Source organism: Moschus berezovskii, chromosome 7, assembly GCF_049115385.1.
Source record: "Moschus berezovskii isolate FMDL1 chromosome 7, NW_MosBer_1.0, whole genome shotgun sequence".
Taxonomy (NCBI): domain Eukaryota; kingdom Metazoa; phylum Chordata; class Mammalia; order Artiodactyla; family Moschidae; genus Moschus; species Moschus berezovskii.
Window position 1 is genome coordinate 59,461,763 of NC_142466.1, and position 20,477 is coordinate 59,482,239.

A 20,477-nucleotide genomic window follows, 5' to 3' on the forward strand; every position below is an offset into this window, starting at 1 on the left:
AGCACTCTCTAAACACTTACAAGGGTAAATTTTTAGATCCAAGATGATCTTAAGTTAAATAGACCAGATTTAAGAGTGACTGATGGATTGGATTTCCCATAGTGTCTTTGTATCATGTGCTCCAATTATGCACTTGAGAGATGCCATAAGGAAAAGAGGTTCTCTTTTTGCATTGCCACCTAAAGGCAGTCAGATACGTCATTAATTTCAGGTAGTCATTCATTTCTTGACAGCACTTAATGTCTATGACTTGAAATCCTAAGACTGAATAATACCCTAATTGAGATTAGCATAGTCATTAACAAGTGAGTCCAAAGAAAAGCTGGCAGAGGGCAAACCAAATATAAACCAGCCTGCTGGCCCAGTACAAATGTCAGAAAACAATGAATGTGGCCCAGAATACATTTATTTTTAAACTTCATATTCTTATACTCCTAGAAATGACCAGGAAGACAGAAGTATGTAACAGTTTAAGAATGTAAGATTTGGATACCGACTGTTTTTTTTTAATTGAGGGGTAACTGACATATTAGTTTTAGTTATACAATTGTACAATTTTATATTTGTATATATTGCAAAGCAATAACCACAATAAGTCTAGTGAACATCCATCACCTCACATAATTTTTTTCCTGTGATGAGACCTTTTAAGATACACTGTTTTAACGACTTTGTTGTTTACAATATACTATTATTAAATATACTCACCAATCTGTACATTATTTCCCCAGGACTTATTAATTTTTAAGTGGAAGTTTGTACCATTTGATCCCCTTCATCTACTTGATCCACTCCTATACACCTCCTGCCTCTAGCAACCACCAATCTGTTCTGTGTATCTACGTGTTCAATCTTTTTTAAAATTTTTTTAAGACTTCACATATAAGAGATCATATAGTATCTGTCATTTTCTATCTGACTTCACTTAGCAAGGTCCATCCATGTTTTCCCAAGTGGAAAAATTCCCTTTTATGGCCAAATATTATCTATATACATTTATATGTGTATGTGTCTATATGTGTGTGTGTGTGTATCCATTCATCCATCATTGGACATGTGGGCTGCCTTCTTTTTTAGGCTATCTAAATAATGTTACAGTGAACATGTGGGTACATATAACTTTTAAAGAGTGTTTTTTCTTCCAGAAGTGGAGTTTCTGGAACACATAGTAGTTCTGTTTTTAATTTTTTGAGGAAATCCCATAATTTTTCCAGAGTGGCTGAAAATTTACATTCCCACCAACAGTACATAAGGATTCCCTTTTCTCCACTTCCTCACCAATATTTGCTATTTCTTATCTTTTTGATAATAGCCATTCTAACAGGTGTAAAATAATAGCTCATTGTGGTTTTAACTTGCATTTCTTAGATGATTAGTGATGTTGAGCAGCTCTTCATGCTGGCCATCTGTATGTACTCTTTTGAAAAATGTTTATTTAGATCCTCTTCCCATGTTTTAATCAGATTGCTTTTCTGATGTTGAGTTGTATGAGATCTTTATATGTTTTGGATATCTGCCCCTTATCAGATATATGATTTGCAAATATTTTCTATAAGTTACATTTTCATTTAATTATTTCCTTTGCTGTGCATAAGCTCTATAATTTGATATACTCCCATGTGTTTATTTATGCATTTGTTCCCTTTGCTTTTGTTGTCAAATACAAAAAATCATTCCCAAGATCAGTGTCAAGGAGTGTGCCACTGGTTTTCTTCTAGAAGTTTTATGGTTTCAGGTCTTACATTCAGATCTTTAAGCCATTACAAGTTAGTTCTTTTTTTTTTTTTTTTTTACAAGTTAGTTCTTGTGCATGGTGTTAGATAGATGTCCAGTTTTTCTAACATCGTTTGTTGAAGACTACCTTTTCTCTATTGCATCAATATATTCTTGGCTTCTTTGTCATAAATTGACTATATACATGTGCATCTCTGTTTCATTCATTTATCTGTTTTTATGTCAATACCATTACTATTTGATTATTATACCTTTGTAATATAATTTGAAATCAGGGAGCATGATAACTCCAGCTTTGTTCTCTCTCAAGATTGCTTTGGCTATTTTGGGTCTTTTGGTTCCATAAAAATTTTAAGATTCTTTGTTCTCTTTCTGTGAAAAATGGCTTTGGAATTTTCCTAAGGATTACATTGAATCTGTAGATTGCTTTAGGTGGTAGGGACATTTTTATAATATTCCTATAATTCATGAACATGGAATATCTTTCCATTTATTCATGTCATCAATTTATTTCATCAGTTTCTTACAGTTTCCAATGAACAGATATCCCACCTTCTTGGTTATATTTATTCCTAGGTATTTTGTTCTTTTGATGCAATTGTAAATAGGATTGCTTTCTCTGATAGTCTATCATTTGTGTAAAGAAATGCAACAAGATTTTTATACATTAATTTTGTATCTTGAAACTTCTTTGTTGCTTAGTTCTAAGTTTTTTGGTAGAGTCTTTAGGGGTTTCTGTGTGTAATATGTAGTCTACAAATGTTTTACTTCTTCCTTTATAACTTATATGCCTTTTATTTCTTTTTCTTGCCTATATCCTTGTTCCTGATCTTTACTATGTTGACAGATGTTCCCTCTATAACCACTTTGTTGAAAGTCTTTTTCATAAATGGATGTTGAATTCTGTCAATGCTTTTTTGCATCTATTGAGATAATTATGAGTTTTAAGCCTTCATTTTGTTACTGTGGAAAATGAGAGTGATTGATTCTCAGATGTTGAAACAAGCTTTCATCCCTGAAATCCCATTTGATTATGATGTATTATCCTTCTAATGTATTGATGTATTCAGTTTGCTAATATTTTAAGGATTTTTGCATGTATGTTTACATCTGGTTTTGATATCAGAGTAATATGTATGCTCAGCTCAGTCACATCCTATTCTTTGCGACCACATGGAGCCCACCAGGCTCCTCTGGCCATAGAATTTTTCAGGCAAGACTCCTGGAGTGGATAGCCATTTTCTACCCCAGGGACTCTTCCCAACCCAATGATCAAACCCTTGGCAGGCAGATTCTTTACCACTGTGCCCCCTGGGAATCCATCGGAGTAATAATACTGACCTCATAAAATGAGTTTTGAAGTATTCCTTCTTCTATTTTTTGGAAGAATTTGAGAAGGATCGGGCTCCCCAGGTGGTGCTAGTGGTAAAGAACTTGCCTGCCCGGGGCAAATTCATCAATGTATGGCAAAACCAACGAATATAATATTGTAAAATAATTTGCCTCCAATAAAAAATAAATTAACTACAAAAAAAAAAAAAAAGAACTTGCCTGCCAATGCAGGAGACCTAAGAGGCACAGGTTCGATCCCTGAGTCGGGAAGATCCATGGGAGGAGAGCATGGCAACCACTCTAGTATTCTTGCCTGGTGAATCCCATGGATAGAGGAGACTGGCAGGCTACAGTCCATAGGGTCACACAGAATTAGACATGATTAAAGCAACTTCACATGCACACACAAGAAGGATTGGTATTAATTTTTATTTAACTGTTTGGTAGAATTCACTAGTGAAGGTATCTAATCCTGGACATTCCTTTGTTAGGAAGTTCTTGATTACTGATTCAATCTCCTTACAATAATTGGTCTATTCAGATTTCAATTTCTTCATGATTCAGTCTTAGTAGAATATATATTTCTAGGAATTCATTCATTTCTTGTAGGTCTTCAGTTTGTTAGTATATAATTGCTGATAGTAGTCTTATGAGCCTTTTTAATTTTGTATTAATTAAAATGTCTCCTTTTTAATTTCTGCAATTAATTAAAATGTCTTCTTTTTAATTTCTGCGTTGAGTCTTTTCTCTCTTCTTCATGGTGAATCTGCCTAAAGGTTTATCAATTTTATTCATAGTCTTAGGGGATGTGTGAATCTAAGCCCCACTAACCAGCAGAGCCAGCACCCTAGAGATGTCCCCTGGGTACCAGCTGAGGGTACAACCCCCTTTCTTTTTGGTACCAACAAGATGGAGAGGCCAAGGGAGAACACACAGATGGCTCCCATGAGCGTCCATCTTTGGAGAGTATTCAGTAGGTCCTTATCTGTATGTTAAATTACATGTCTACACCTCAGCCATTGCTTTAAGCTAAACAAATAAGCCTATTTCACAGAAAGTCTGGGTGCTTTGCAGTCAACCACCTCTGTACAATACCCAAGGGTAAGAGTCCATGGTGGTGAACTCTTTAGTGGACTCAAGCCCCACTGGCTTTCAGAGCTACATGGTTTGGGGACTCAAATGCAGGTCTTAAAAGTTGTGATACCCAATGTGGGGGTCAAACTTTTCATTCCTTGGGGGAGAAGCTGGGTGTAATGTGTGCCCTTCTGGTAGCTGGTTGCAGCACAGAAGGTGGAGTTTATGGTGAGATGTGTCTAAGCCTCTCCTACCCATTTTGACATGCAGTTTCCTCATTTTCCTGATGAGTAAGAGCCATTCCCAGGTGGTGCAGCAGTAAAGAATCTGCCCGCAATGCAAGAGACCTGGGTTCAATCCCTGGGTCAGGAAGAACCCCTGGAGGAGGAAATGGCAACCCACTCCCATATTCTGGCCTGGAGAATCCCATGGACAGAGGAGCCTGGCAGGCTACAGTCCATGGTGTTGCAGAGTCAGACACAACTGAGCATACACACACAGAAGCCACTCAGCTGCTTTGTTTTTTTTTCCCTGGAGGAAACCGTCCCACGTGTGGCTGTAGATTCACTGAGTATATGAGAAGCAGTGAGTTCAGGACCTTCCTATATTACTCTTAAATCAGAACTCCCAAATGGGTTTTAATATCAGTCTGCTTTTGGGAACTTTATCTGCCACTGTGCCTCTGTCTTCTCATCTATACAGTGAAAATATCTATTTCCCATTTATGACCACTGAATAGAATAAAAAATACTTAGCATATAGTAACAGACTTAAATTGAAGGAAGTAGGGAAAACCACTAGACCATTCAGATATGACCTAAATCAAATCCCTTATGATTATACAGTGGAAGTGAGAAATAGATTTAAGGGACTAGATCTGCTAGAGTGCCTGATGAACTATGGACGGAGGTTTGTGATATTGTACAGGACACAGGGACCAAGATCATCCCCATGGAAAAGAAATGCAAAAAAACAAAATGACTGTCTGAGGAGGCTTTACAAATAGCTGTGAAAAGAAGAGAGGCGAAAAGCAAAGGAGAAAAGGAAAGATATAAGCATCTGAATGCAGAGTTCCAAAGAATAGCAAGGAGAGATAAGAAAGCCTTCCTCAGTGATCAATGAAAAGAAATAGAGGAAAACAACAGAATAGGAAAGACAAGAGATCTCTTCAAGAAAATTAGAGCTATCAAGGAAATATTTCATGCAAAGATGGGCTCGATAAAGGACAGAAATGGTATGGACCTAACAGAAGCCGAAGATATTAAGAAGAGGTGGCAAGAATACACAGAAGAACTGTACAAAAAAGACCTTCACAACCAAGATAATCACGATGGCGTGATCATTCACCTAGAGCCAGACATCTTGGAATGTGAAGTCAAGTGGGCCTTAGAAAGCATCACTACGAACAAAACTAGTGGAGGTGATGGAATTCCAGTTGAGCTATTTCAAATCCTGAAAGATGATGCTGTGAAAGTGCTGCACTCAATATGCCAGCAAATTTGGAAAACTCAGCAGTGGCCACAGGACTGGAAAAGGTCAGTCTTCATTCCAATCCCAAAGAAAGGCAATGCCGAAGAATGCTCAAACTACCGCACAATTGCACTCATCTCTGCTGCTGCTGCTGCTGCTAAGTCACTTCAGTCGTGTCCGACTCTGCACTCATCTCACACACTGGTAAAGTCATGCTCAAAATTCTCCAAGCCAGGCTTCAGCAATATGTGAACCGTGAACTTCCAGATGTTCAAGCAGGTTTTAGAAAAGGTAGAGGCACCAGAGATCAAATTGCCAACATCCGCTGGATCATGGAGAAAGCAAGAGAGTTCCAGAAAAACATCTATTTCTGCTTCATTGACTATGCCAAAGCCTTTGACTGTGTGGATCACAATAAACTGTGGAAAATTCTGAAAGACATGGGAATACCAGACCACCTGACCTGCCTCTTGAGAAACCTGTATGCAGGTCAGGAAGCAATAGCTAGAACTGGACATGGAACAACAGACTGGTTCCAAATAGGAAAAGGAGCACGTCAAGGTTGTATATTGTCACCCTGCTTATTTAACTTATATGCAGAGTACATCATGAGGAACACTGGGCTGGAAGAAGCACAAGCTGGAATCAAGATTGCCGGGAGAAATATCAATAACCTCAGATATGCAGATGACACCACCCTTATGGCAGAAAGTGAAGAGGAACTCAAAAGCCTCTTGATGAAAGTGAAAGAGGAGAGTGAAAAGGTTGGCTTGAAGCTCAACATTCAGAAAACTAAGATCATGGCATCTGGTCCCATCATTTCATGGGAAATAGATGAGGAAACAGTGGAAACAGTGTCATACTTTATTTTTTGGGGCTCCAAACTCACTGCAGATGCTGATTGCAGCCATGAAATTAAAAGACGCTTACTCCTTGGAAGGAAAGTTATGACCAACCTAGATAGTATATTAAAAAGCGGAGACATTACTTTGCCAACCAAGGTCCGTCTAGTCAAGGCTATGGTTTTTCCCGTGGTCATGTATGGATGTGAGAGTTGGGCTGTGAAGAAGGCTATTCGCCGAAGAATTGATGCTTTTGAAATGTGGTGCTGGAGAAGACTCTTGAGAGTCCCTTGGACTGCAAGGAGATCCAACCAGTCCATTCTAAAGGAGATCAATCCTGGGTGTTCATTGGAAGGACTGATGCTAAAGCTGAAACTGCAATACTTTGGTCACCTCATGCGACAAGTTGACTCACTGGAAAAGACTCTGATGCTGGCAGGGATTGGGGGCAGGAGGAGAAGGGGACGACAGAGAATGAGGTGGCTGGATGGCATCACCGACTCGATGGACATGAGTTTGAGTGAACTCCGGGAGTTGGTGATGGACAGGGAGGCCTGGAGTGCTGTGATTCATGGGGTCGCAAAGAGTCGGACACGACTGAGCGACTGAACTGAACTGAAGCACTTATAAAAAATAAGCATCAGTTTGATGGGGATAATAGATGCTAACGGATAAATTATCAGAGAAGTTCGTCACTCTCTGGACTGTGACAGAGCCCAACCCCAACCTTACCTAGATTCTCTGTATTAATGCCAAGGTAAGGGGAAGGTCTAAGGTAGGGGGGTGGGGTGCGGTGGAGAAGTATCCTGCCTTCCTGCCAGCATATTTCCATGTTTTTAATGATTCTGTCTTGATCACTTTTACTTAAGATTCATATTAAAAAGAACTATATAAAGTCAGGGAAACATGTTTTCTCTTTACTTTTGGCATTAAAGATTTTAGTTTTATAAAGCTGAGAAATGAATGACTAAATAAGGATTAAGCAAATGTTCCTTGAGAGCCTACCATCCAAAGGAGGTAAAGCGCTTCCCTCGTATCCCGAGGTGCCCTTGGCCAGGAAATGCTCTGACAGCACCATCCAGTAGAACACGCTGCCAGTAGTGGAAATGCTTCCTATAGCTGTGCTGTCCACTGCAGTGCACTAGTCATATATGGTTACTGAGCACTTGAAATGTGGTCTGACTGAAGAACTGAGGTTTTAAATTTTAGTTACACAGAAACAGCCAAATGGGTCAAGTGGCTGTCACTGGACAGCACAGGTCTATCAGTTAATATAGTGATGTATTCTTAAGACTGACTGATCACTTGAATCGGGTGAAACACAGTAGTTGTTATAATCTTTTTATTTTTGATAAACAAGTCAAAGAATGTCGGTCCTGCTTTTAAATGTAAATAAGACCTTTATACCTAGAAAAAGAAGGCTTTCTGTAAGATTTTAGGATTATCTTAAATACTCATAATTTGAAATTCAGCCCTTGATCCAGCAATCTGAGATGGTTGTTTTTCACCAAAAAAAAGCTGATTAAATTAGGATGTATCCTGCAACTGTTACTCAGGAAATACATGGTATGTGAATTATTAAGTAGTTAATTCTGCAAGCAGTGGAAAATGCATTTCTAGCCCTGTATGTGATGCAATGATCCATATGAATCTGTTTCCTATAATTCTATTCTTCTACTGCTTTTTCTTCAGTTAGAAGGAATGAAAGAAATTGTAAAGCTCAAGAGAGAATGTTTGCTCATGATATACTTTTATTATTGTTTCCCAAGGTAAATTGAAAGAATGGTCTCTGGTCCTCTATGGCACCTCTGTGCAGCCATACTCACCCACCAATGAGTTTCCTAAAGTGGAACGTGTTCGGTATAGCCGAGTCGAAGACCCCACTGACGACTATGGGACGGAGGATTATGCAGGTGAGCTGGCTTCCAGTGAGAAGGCAGGCTAAGGAAAAAAACTCATGTGTCATTCCCCCAAGGAGACACACTTCTACTCATATTGTGACCTATTTTAATCCATCTTCCTTTCTATCCCTTAAACATATTTGTATGTGTACATTCATATATTCAAATATCAGTGTTTCTTCTTCAAAACTAAAATCACACTGTATTATATAGAACATTCATATCCTTTTTTCCCATTAAAGGTATTATTAAGAGCATGTTTCCCTGCTGTCAAATATCCTTAGAACACATATTTAAAAGACAGCATAAACGTCCATCCTGTGATTGTATTATATTTAATCCATAATCTGAGATGTGTAGTTTGCTTTACATTATGTTTTACACTGTTTTAAATAAGAGCTCAATGAATATCATTATCAGTTTTTGACTATTTCTTTAGAATAGAGATCTAAGAATTACCGCATCAAAGGGAATCATCAGTTTTAGGGCTTGGATATGTTGCTTTCCAGACAACATGGACCGGTCTACACCATGACCAGTGCATGAGTGTTACTGCCCTCATTCCTGCCAGCCTTGAGTGGAAAGAAAAAAGCAAAAGAACAGATTTAAATTTTTATAGCTTTGACTGCTAGTAAAGCTAAACATTTTTTTCCTTTGTAGTTCTTTGAATTGTGTGTTTTACTCACTTGTCAATTCAAAGTGGCAGCACTTTTCTTATTTATAAAAACTCTTTGTATGTTATTGACTCTCACACTGTCTCATATTTGCTGAAAACCATTTCTCTGTTATCACCTGCTTCCAAAATGCTGTTTTTATTTGGAGGGCAGAGTTTATAGTTTCATATAACATTTATAATTTCTTTTATACAAAATGTTTATTCTTTAAAAATATGCATATTTTTGTAATCTGATTTTACATTTGGCCATTAACTCATCTAGAACTTACTTTGATTTATAATATACAGTGTAAAGTGAAGTTCTGTGTTTATCTTCCAAACCTAATGACTGAGTTTCCATCCCTGCTTTTATTAGATTGTTTCCTTTATAACAGCACAGTAAGTTCTTATACTAGGGTCTCTTCTGGTACCACTTTTTCTGATTTATCAATCTAATAATACTTAATCCAGTAACTGCTGCTGCTGCTAAGTCACTTCAGTCATGTCCGACTCTGTGTGACCCCACAGACGGAAGCCCACCAGGCTCCCCCATCCCTGGGATTCTCCAGGCACTGGAGTGGGCTGCCATTTCCTTCTCCAATGTGTGAAAGTGAAAAGTGAAAGTGAAGTCGCTCAGTCGCGTCCGACCCCTAGGGACCCCACGGACTGCAGCCTACCAGGCTCCTCCATCCATGGGATTTATGCTGAACATCTCCTTATTCTCATAACAATTCTTAAATCCCCCTTTAAAAATCTCATTGAAATTTAGTTTGAATTTACATGCAATCTCATGGGAAGAATTGTTTTTACATTTTACAGTCTTCCCATCCAAAACAGACTTTTTTACTGAAATCCTTTAATTTTATGAAGTGCTTTTCTTGGTAGTGTTATTTCTACATATTTTGGGTCTAGTTACTACTGTAATGGAAAATATTCCATATTTTCTAACTACTGTATTCTGGTATCAGAGATATCTATTGGCTATTGTATGTTTACCTTACATCTGACCATTTCACTTAACTTGTGTATTTTAGAGTTGATTTTCTGGAGCAGTTAGGTACTGTGGCCATATCGTCTACAAATTATCTTTTCTCTTTCCCAGTGTATTTCTGAGTCCTGTCTTATTGTATTGTTTACCAGTTCCAGCAGCATTCAGTTCTTCTGGGATGTAACACTTAACGAAAAACGCTTTCCCTAATGGAGAACTGTTTTAAAATAGCAGTTTATTGTACCTTTAGACCGGAACCATCTTGTCTTCCTGCAGCTAAGCTCTCTGAGACTCTTTTTCATTAATCACTTTAACAGAGTATTTAAAATATGCATTTGGTCCCTTTAATTCTGAACAGGTAGTATCCCACTGTCAATAAGCAGCTTAGAGAATTCAGATCAATTGAACTAACCAGACTAGATTGTGTTCAACTTTTGCTTTGAGTTTATAACATAACTATTCATGTTACAACCAGCAAACCATTTATTTTGTCTTCTCTGATAGGGGAAAGTATATCTAAAAACATAAACGGAGCATAATAATAATATATTACTATGTGTCTTATGGTATGTTTCCCATTCAAATTTTGGTAATCTTAAAATTCTAAACAGTTATATACATTTTGTGGTTTTTCTCACTTCATCTCTAAAACGTCCACATTGGCACTTGTGAGAAAACAAAGACAATTATTTCATTATTACCCAGCAACCTAAAATGCTAAACTGCATCTGGGATAGTTTAAGATTATGAAAGAAACAGCACAGCATGTGACCTTGCCATACACAGTCCTTTGGCACATATCAAGAATAAATGGTTTGGGTTTGTTTTTTTTTAATTGTAGAAATCATCTGGTGAAAATTTAGGGCCACCCAATAACTCCTTTTCTTTGGAGCTGTGATTTTCACTTTCATTAAGAAGTCAGCCTTTGAGAGGGTCAGATGGCATTCTCATAACCAGGTCCCTGTACTGTTTCGTCGAATTCCAGGCACTGTGGCACCCACAGCTGGCTGAACTTCAACTCTTACACAGCAGAAGCACTCTCTCCCCGTGGACTACAGTAGTCAGCTAAAATGTTCCAAGTTGCAATAGCTGTGGAACTTAATTTCAAGATCAATTTTAAGGCTTTTGGGGAAATAGAGATAAACAGTGTCAAATGACTCTTATGATTAAGCAGAAATATACGTCAAGTCTGTAGCATTTTAAAATGACTCATTTCTATTCAGATCCAAAGGTCATGACTTACCCCTAAGTAGGAGACCTGAACTAAGAAGCAGGACCTCTGTTGACCCCAACTCTCCTAGCTGTATGATCAAGTAGGCAAGCCACTATAACTCTTGGAAAATCATTTTTATCTGTAAAATGACGGTGTATGACTACTAGATTTTTCTCCAGGTCATTCCTCCCTTACTTCTACCATTTTATGTTTCAATTTAGTAACTGTAGAACATAGTCCTACAATAACTAAAGGAAACCAAATTTCAACAAAAGTAAGACCTTTTGATTAAAATAAGTGTGGCTCAAGACAATTCTGGTACCCTTGACTGACTTTTGTGCATTTCATGCACCATGTAAATCACTAGTTAAAATCATGAGTTTTCAATGGGAAATAGCTTGAAGATTGTGAGACCAAATGTCTCAAACTATGGAAAACAAAAAAAGGGAGTCAAAGAAGTAAGTTATGTATATTTAGCCCATGTCATTAGAAAATATCTTTTCATCAATCACAAAATAGCTCTTTTTAGCATTTTTTTTCCTGCCTGTGCATTCTTTCTAGTTCTTCACCAAAGAATACACAGCAAGAGAGATGAGGAATTCCATCCTTAGTCTGGAATTCTTTAAGCTTGCTTGCATCTTTTAAAACTTATGTATAGTTTTCTTTTGTTGAGTTGCCCATTGGCCTATGGGTAGGATGCAATTTTAAATCTATTATCTGTGCCTGAAGTACCTGCTTTGTAATCCAAGACGAGATGCTGATAAAATTGTGCCAGATGCCATAATGATGTTTCTTTCTGGCTCCAGAATCTCAGAGGTACTCAGTGGCTTTAATGACCTTGGATGAGAGAGGCAGTCTGGTCAGGACATTGAATAACAGCCCTCTTTTCTTTTCTGCCAACAGCGTAAAATTCTCATTTTACTATAAATCCAACATTTTTATTATTATGCATATTTAATTGCAATAAGTTTTGTTTCTTTTTTTCTAGTTGCTGCAGTGGTTTTGTTCTTTGAATTCTGGATTATTTGTCATTTCCCACAAAGCAACTATATGTGTACCTTGAAGACAAGGTCCCGACTAGGAGTTACATGCTTGATACTTAGGTAATTGAGGTTCCCCCCTAGAAAAGCAAGAATTCATCTCTGGGCTTATAGCCACATTAAACATTATTCCATCTCACTGCATTAGAAACTCTTAAGGAAAACTCTCACGGCATAAGGGGGAGAAAAGGCCTATTTTTATCCCAAATTCAAGTTAACACTTACTTGCTTAAAATCACTTTTTCCAAGTGCTGTTCTGATCTCTTTTGGAGGTCCCTGTGACCCTGAGTGCAGTGAGGTGGGCTGTGATGGGCCGGGACCCGACCACTGCAATGACTGTTTGCACTATTACTACAAGCTGAAAAATAACACCAGGTAAGTACCTGAAGCTCGCTGCCTGGTGGCACTTCCTGGGAGCTCCCACAATGCACCTGGGGCAGGGCGTTCCGTGGCCTCCCGCCAGAGCCAAAGTCCAGATGCTGCTGCACGGGCCCCTACACCTCGCTGCATCATTGGAATAGTGAAACTGATACTGAACACCCAATTCTGATCTGTAGGCTAGGAAACTGCAGAGGCCTTTCCTCACATTTCAAAGGATGATGGGGAGGGACTAGTTATGCACATGCCTGATCTTCCCTTCCAGACCTTTCCATCCCACTGATGCTTGATGCCCCACAGCTGCACTTTCCCTCCAGGAAATGGATGATTTTCTGAATTCCTCAAAGTGTAAGCTTTCAGTGTGGCAGAGCTGCTGGTCCCTGTGCATTCTCACTACTCTGCTCTGGACAGTAAGGTGGGCCTGCTTGAACCCATGCTGCTGAGACCTTGGCTTCTGCCTCGAGCAGATATGTATCCACAGGGAAGGCTGTGGAACACACTGCTCATCAGAAGCCATGTTCTTCCAGGCCGTTTCCCACATCCCTAGTACCTCTCCCTCCTGTTTCAGAAGGAAACTCACCCTGGGAAGCCGACCTGCAGGGTATCCACACTCCAGTCACCCAGGAGGGTCCCACTCCTGTCACATCCATGCTGGAATTTCAGTTCCTTAAAGGGAATATAAAGCAAAAATTAAATTTAAAAAGAATTTTTAATTAAAAATAAATTTCTTAAAAGGAAAAGTCCTTGGCTACCCCAGCCCCTCTCATTATCTCCTAGACTGGCAAATGCCTGACATTTAATTAGTACTCAGTAAGTTAGTTAAATGAATAAATGAAGCACAGACCTTCAGTTATGGGCAAACAAAGAAGTTATTTTTTTTTTTATCATAAACAGCATTAAATTTTCAAATACATTTTTTTTTTCTTGGCTCTGCCACACAGCTGGCACGATCCTCAGTACCCCAACCAGGGACTGAACCCAAGCCACATCAGTGAAAGCCCAGAAGCCTAACCACTAAGCCAGTAGGGAACTCCCTAAATATATTAATTTAGACAATAGCATACACACCCCAGAATTCATATAATAATACACAATAGAAGTTAATCCTAGGGATTTTTGCATAAAATCATGGTTCACACATCACATCTTCCCTTCAACCCAACAGACAACCTTCTTGTTGAGACTCAGTTTCTAACCATCATCCCCTTTAAAGAACTAGACCTGAACTGGAAGATAGTTTGGACCAAGACATTGCTTGCTTGATGGACTTGGTATTATGTAACTGCAGTGCTACATCAGCACCCTACATACGAGAAGGCTTTAACCAACAGAATTTGGCCCTTTGGATGTGGTATTACCATCATGGTTTAAAAAGGATTTTGAGAATGAGGACACAGCTGTGTGCTCATCACCTTACTCACTCAGGACTGAATCTCTGGTGACACTGCTCTTCTTTATCATTCCACAACACAGAATCTGTGTCTCCAGCTGCCCTCCTGGCCACTACCATGCTGACAAGAAGCGATGCAGAAAGTGTGCCCCCAACTGCGAGTCCTGCTTTGGAAGCCACAGCGACCAGTGCCTGTCCTGTAAATATGGATACTTCCTGAATGAAGAAACCAACAGCTGTGTCACTCACTGCCCTGATGGATCATATCAGGACACCAGTGAGTTGATTCCCAAATTTATTTTTTAGAGAGGAAATATAAGGTTTTCACTTGAATGACCCTGGGAGGGATAGTCCCCCTCATGAAATCTAGGCCCTTTCTTAATATCAAGAAAGAGCTAGTCAATTTATAGAAGAACACTATTTTATAAAAATGAATTTGTAGAAAATTTTGCAAAAAATATTTTGTGTAAAAATGCCTATAACTCACTCCTTCAAGGGGTGCTCTGCCTCACCTTCAGATTCACTGACTTGCTAGGAGGATCCACAAGACTTAGTATATAATTGTACTCAAGAACTCATGGTTACAACCTACTATAGTAAAGAGATACAGAGTAGAATCAGCAAAGGGGAAAGGCATTCCGGACAAAGTCTAGAGGAAACTAGGTGCAAGCTTCCAAAAGCTTTCTTCCAATCGAGTGACACAGGATACATCCCATTCCCCATCAAAAATCTGTGATTATGTGTGAATGTCAGCTACAAGGGAACCTCCCTAGAGTTTCAGCACCCAGAGTTGTAACTGGGATCTGGTCATGAAAGCTCCTCTGGTGGCTCAGTGGTAAAGAATCCACTTGCCAATGCAGGAGACTTGGGTTTGATCCCTGGGTTGTGAATATCCCCTGGAGAAGGAAATGGCAATCCACTCCAGTATTCTTACCTGGGAAATCCCATGGACAGAGGAGCCTGGTGGGCTACAGTCCATGGGGTCTCAAAAGAGTCAGACCTGACTTAGTGACTGAACAAAAACATGAAGGCACCCTGTGCCTGTAACATACCAAACTTCCAGACTCTGCAAAGGAAAGCAGGTACTCAAACTATATTGTTTCTACAAACAGTTTAGGCACCATGAGCCACTCTAGTCAGGGTAATGGGAAACCTCATGATATCCAACTTCCCAGATGTCAGCCATGGGCCAAACTTACAAAGATAGCAGCCAGGCCTGTTTTTTTCTGCACACTAAGCAAAAGAAACAGACTTTTATGATATCAGTAAGGTTAAAAACATGACTTGTATGTAAATAAAGACTGGAAATTTATCAGAGAGTTCTTTAACCCATCAATAAAGGAACCTAAAGGTGATAAGTGGGTTCAAAGACTATCACGTATCACAGTCCACCAGGAAAGGCAAATGAACTCTATTTGCTGAGTTAGAGAAAAAACTGGGTTATTTTTTCAAATGGGCAGAACTCACTTGCAACTTTTATCAAACAAAAATTTATAAATTAACATGTAACTTCACAGAATGTGGGCTCTAATCAAATTTCATTAGTGAACAGACAAGGCACGCTCCCTAGAGAATCCAATAATCCTCGGGCACACCTCTTTTTAGACAGTGCTCTATTCTAGCCCTGGTAAGGACTGCAGGCTTTTTGCTTTATTTCTGAGCCCTAGATAATTTATCTGAATGTGTCACACCACAGTATGACAGTGAAATTTCTTGTTTCTACCCAACCTAAGAAAAAAGAAAACCCAACTTTAAAGGAACAAGAGTTTTTTTCTGTTTTTTTTTTTTTTTAAAGCAGCAAGAATCTTGAAGTGGATACCCTTGCTCCTTAAGTTTTTTGATTCAAACACAGGCAGCACTCCTCTATGAGGGAGATGGGGCTTTTGACTTACCTTTAGAGCAATGGGGAGGGGTTCTGGCTGTAGTTTTTATTTTCCCTCAAGTTTGGAACATGACCTGCAACTTACTGGAAAAAGGAGAGAAAGAATGCAGAGCAGACCTAAGGGGTCAGAAGTAAGTAGTATTCCTTGAAGAAAAAATTCAACATTCTGTCAAGAAGGTTGAACCTTGGAAAAGACGCCCAGCCCCAAGAGTGGTTGTGAGCCAGCTCTTCTCCCATCATGTGCCCTGGGGGGCACGCCTGAGCCACCACCACTGCCAAGAACCCCAGGACCAGGCACACCCTACATTAAGAGGATGATGACCAGCACACACTGAGGAAAGAGGCAACAGGCATCAGTACTAAAACAGTCCTTGCACCAAATATATTAAACCCACACAAGCTACACATAAACTCCCCCACATATAAACAGCCCTCCAAGACCATGGTAGGTAATTCTGTCTCCTAAATTCACAAGGCAAGAGAAGTAAAATGATGAAGAGAGGAACTACTCTCAGTAAAAGACCAAGAGAATTCCCCTGAAAGAACAATGAAACAGACCTTTTCAGTCTAATAGACACCAATTTTTGAAAGGACATAATGAAAATACTGAAGGAATTAAGAACGGCTATTGACAGAAATGCAGAATACTGTAAAAAGGAACTAGAAACTATAAAAAGAAATCAAGAAAAACTAGAAAAACTCATTTACAGAGATGAAAACTGAGCTAATGGCAATGAACAGCAGAATGAACATTACAGAAGAATGAATAACTGATCTGGAAGACTGGATTATTTCCATTATCCTATCAGGACAGCAGACAGAAAGTCAAATGGGAAAAAAAAAAAACTAGAAACAATATAAGAGATGTATGGGATAGTATAAAACATGCCAATGTACACATGATAGGGATTCCAGAAGAGGAAGAAAAAGAAAAGGGGATTGAAAATGCATTTTAAGAAATTATGGCAGAAAACTTCCCAAACATAAAGGAAACAGGTACAGGTACAGGAAGCACAGAGAGTTCGAAATACAAGAAACCCAAACGAATCTATACCAAGACATATTATAATAAAAATGGCAAAAGTTAAAGAGAGGATTCTAAAAGCAACAAGAGAAAAACAGAGGTAATGACAAGAAAACCCCCATAAGGCTATCAGCTCATTTCTCTACAGAAATGTTGCAGGACAGGAGGGAGTGGCAAGATATAGACAAAGTCCTGAAAAGGAAAAACCTGCAACCTAGGATACTCTACCCAGCAAGATTACCATTTAGAATAGAGAGATAAAGAATTTCTCAGATAAAAATCAAAAGAATACAACAATACTAAACCTATCCTAGGACTTCCCTGGTGGCTCAGACAGTAAAGTGTCTGCCTACAATGCGGGAGACCCGGTTTCAATCCCTGGGTGGGGAAGATCCCCTGGAGAAGGCAGCGGCACCCCACTCCAGTACTCTTGCCTGGAGAATCGCATGGACGGAGGAGCCTGGTAGCCTACAGTCCATGGGGTCCTAAAAGTCAGACACAACTGAGTGACTTCACTTTCACTTTTCACTTTTATGCATTGGAGAAGGAAATGGCAACCCACACCAGTATTCTTGCCTGGAGAATTCCAGGGACGGAGGAGCCTGTTGGGCTGCCATCTATGGGGTCGCACAGAGTCAGACACAACTGATGCGACTTAGCAGCAGCATCAGCAAGAGAAAATCACAGTTGGAAAGTAAAGCGATAGTTCCTCAGTCATGTCTGACTCTTTGTGATCCCATGGACTATACAGTCCATGAAATTCTCTAGGCCAGAACACTGGAGTGGGTAGCCTTTCCCTACTCCAGGAGACCAGGAACCCAGGTCTCCTGCATTGCAGGTGGATTCTTTACCAGCTGAGCCACCAGGGAAGCCCAAGAATACTAGAGTGGATAGGCTATCCCTTCTCCAGCAGATCCTTCCAACCCAGGAATCAAACCGGGGTCTCCTGCATTGCAGGTAGATTCTTTATCAACTGAGCTATCAGGGAGAAAAAAAAAACAGGGCTGCCATTTTGCACACAAATTGATAAGCCAGTACATAGATTTAAAATTAAATTAAAAAATTTCTATGAAAGTAACAATTACAATGAATAGCAAAAGGATGAACATGAACATTTAGCTGAAAGTTTTACCTCATTTTCTGTTTGAAGGATTAGTTAACAAAAGCAACCACTCATTGCACACACAATGAACAATTTTAATATTTTAATAGAGGATTATTTGACTTAGTTTCAATTATATAGTCATTAAAAAACAAGAAATGGAAGCAATATAGAGAAGTAACAATATACATTATCACCAAATTGGGCTGACAACCTACATCTAGACATGAATAGTGCTTTAAAGTCCTGAATGACAGCAATCTGGAGTCCCAGTTGGGAAACGGTCCCAGGAAGTATATACACTCCACGGGTTAAGACTTGAAATTGCAGTTCTGGGAGCTCCTTCTTATAATCCCAGGCCAAAAACTGATATATTCATCACTTTATATGCAAAACGGCAGCCCTGGTTTTTTCCTTTAACTTTTACAGTGCTGTTTGTTTCTCCTTGAGAGTCATAAGACTTCTTAGACCCTGCAGAGGGGAGAGGGCTGGCGAGGCCCTCAAGGGCTTAAGAAAATTCCAAGTCCCACTAAACTTTCTTATGTAAAGTGCCCCTTAACTTTCCAGCAACAAGTGGTGTACTTATAGGCAGGCACATAGTCCTGGCAGGGTCAGAAGTCAGAGGCCTGCTCTTCTGCTTCTGAAGCCTGAACAAGACTACCTCTATTTTAATTTCCCTAACAATAAAGATATAAAAGAGGACATCAAAGTTATAAAATGTGGAGAAGAGTAAGAACGTGTAGATTTTTTACTTCGCCTAGAATGGATTTGAGCCTATATGACTACCAGTCTAAGGCAAGTAGATATAGGAAGGGGTTAACATAATTGAAAAACAGGATAACTACAAATTAAAAACATACAATAGATTCACAGAAACCAAAGAGAAGAGAACATTAAGTATAATACAAAAAAAGATCAAGCCACAACAACAAAAAAAGATAAAGTGACAAAGAAGAAATTTAAAATAAAAGAGAAGAAAGGTTTAAAATGGCAATAAATAAATATCTATCGATAATTACTTTAAATGTCAATGGTCTAAATGCTCTAATCAAAATACACAGAGTGGCAACTTGATTAAAAAAATACAAGAGCCTACAATATGCTGCTTATAAGAGACCTATTTTTAGGGCAAAGGACACACAAGGACTGAAAGTGAGGGGATGGAAAAAGATATTTCATGTAGGTGCAAATGAAAAGAAAGCAGGGGTCATAATACTCTTATTAGATGAAATAAACTTTAAAACAAAGGCCACAAAGAAAAATAAAGGATACTATATACACCACATCAACAAATTAAAGAATAAAAACCATATGATCATCTCAATAGATGCAGAAACAGCTTCTGACAAAATTCAACATCCATTTATGATAAAAATTCTCCAGAAAGTAAGCATTGAGAGAATATACATCAACATAATAAAGGCCATATGTGACAGACCTACAGCTAACATCATACTCAACAGTGAAAAGCTGGAAGCATTTTCCCTTACATCAGGAACAAGACAAGTAGGTCCACTTTTATTCAACATAGTTTTGGAAGTCCTAGCCATGGCAATCAGAAAAGAAAAGGAAGAAAAAGAAGTGGAAAAGAAATAAAACTGTCACTGTTTGCAAATGACATGATACTATACATAGAAAATTCTAAAGATGCTACCAGAAAACCACTGGAACTCATCAGTAAATTCAGGAAGTTGCAGGATACAGAATTAGTACACGGAGATTTGTTGCATTTCTATATATTAACAACAAAAATAAGAAAGTAAAATTAAGAAAACAATCCTATTTACCATCGTATCAAAAACAATAAAATACCTAGGAGTAAACCTACCTAAGGAAAGTACTCTATAAACTATAAGACACTGATGAAACAAATCAAAGACGACAAACAGATTGAAATATACCATGTTCTTGGATTGGAAGGAAGAATCAATATTGTCAAAATGTACTACCCAAGGCAAGCTACAGATTCAATCAAATTACCAATGGCATTTTGCACAGAACTAGAACAAAAAAAAAATTGTAAGATTTGTTTAGAGATACAAAAGACCCTGAATAGCCAAAGCAATCTTGAGAAAGGAAAATGGAGCTGGAGGAATCAGGCTTCTTGACTTAAGACTATATAATAAATATATACTCATCAAAATAGTGTAATACTGACATAAAAACAGAAATATAGATCAATGGACGAGGATAAAAAGCCCAGAAATAAACCCACATCAGTTCATTTCAGTTCAGTCGCTCAGTCGTATCCGACTCTTTGTGACCCCATGAATCACAGCACACCAGGCCTCCCTGTCCACCACCAACTCCCGGAGTTCACTCAAAGTCATGTCCATTGAGTCGGTGATACCATCCAGCCACCTCATTCTCTGTCGTCCCCGTCTCCTCCCACCCCCAATCCCTCCTAGCATCAGAGTCTTTTCCAGTGAGTCAACTCGTCGCATAAGTTGGC

The 20,477-nt window shown here is 38.9% G+C and overlaps 1 protein-coding gene across 3 annotated transcripts in view; it reads left to right on the forward strand.

Moving 5' to 3' along the window:
* The window catches only part of PCSK5 (proprotein convertase subtilisin/kexin type 5), a 507,981-nt gene that overhangs the window by 318,770 nt on the left and 168,734 nt on the right, over nt 1–20,477 (forward strand). For all 3 annotated transcript variants that reach the window (XM_055426904.2, XM_088837941.1, XM_088837942.1), the window contains exons 14-16: nt 8,222–8,365; nt 12,522–12,624; nt 14,101–14,294. In XM_055426904.2, the coding sequence (XP_055282879.2) occupies nt 8,222–8,365; nt 12,522–12,624; nt 14,101–14,294 (441 nt within the window). The remainder of the gene's footprint in view (nt 1–8,221; nt 8,366–12,521; nt 12,625–14,100; nt 14,295–20,477) is intronic.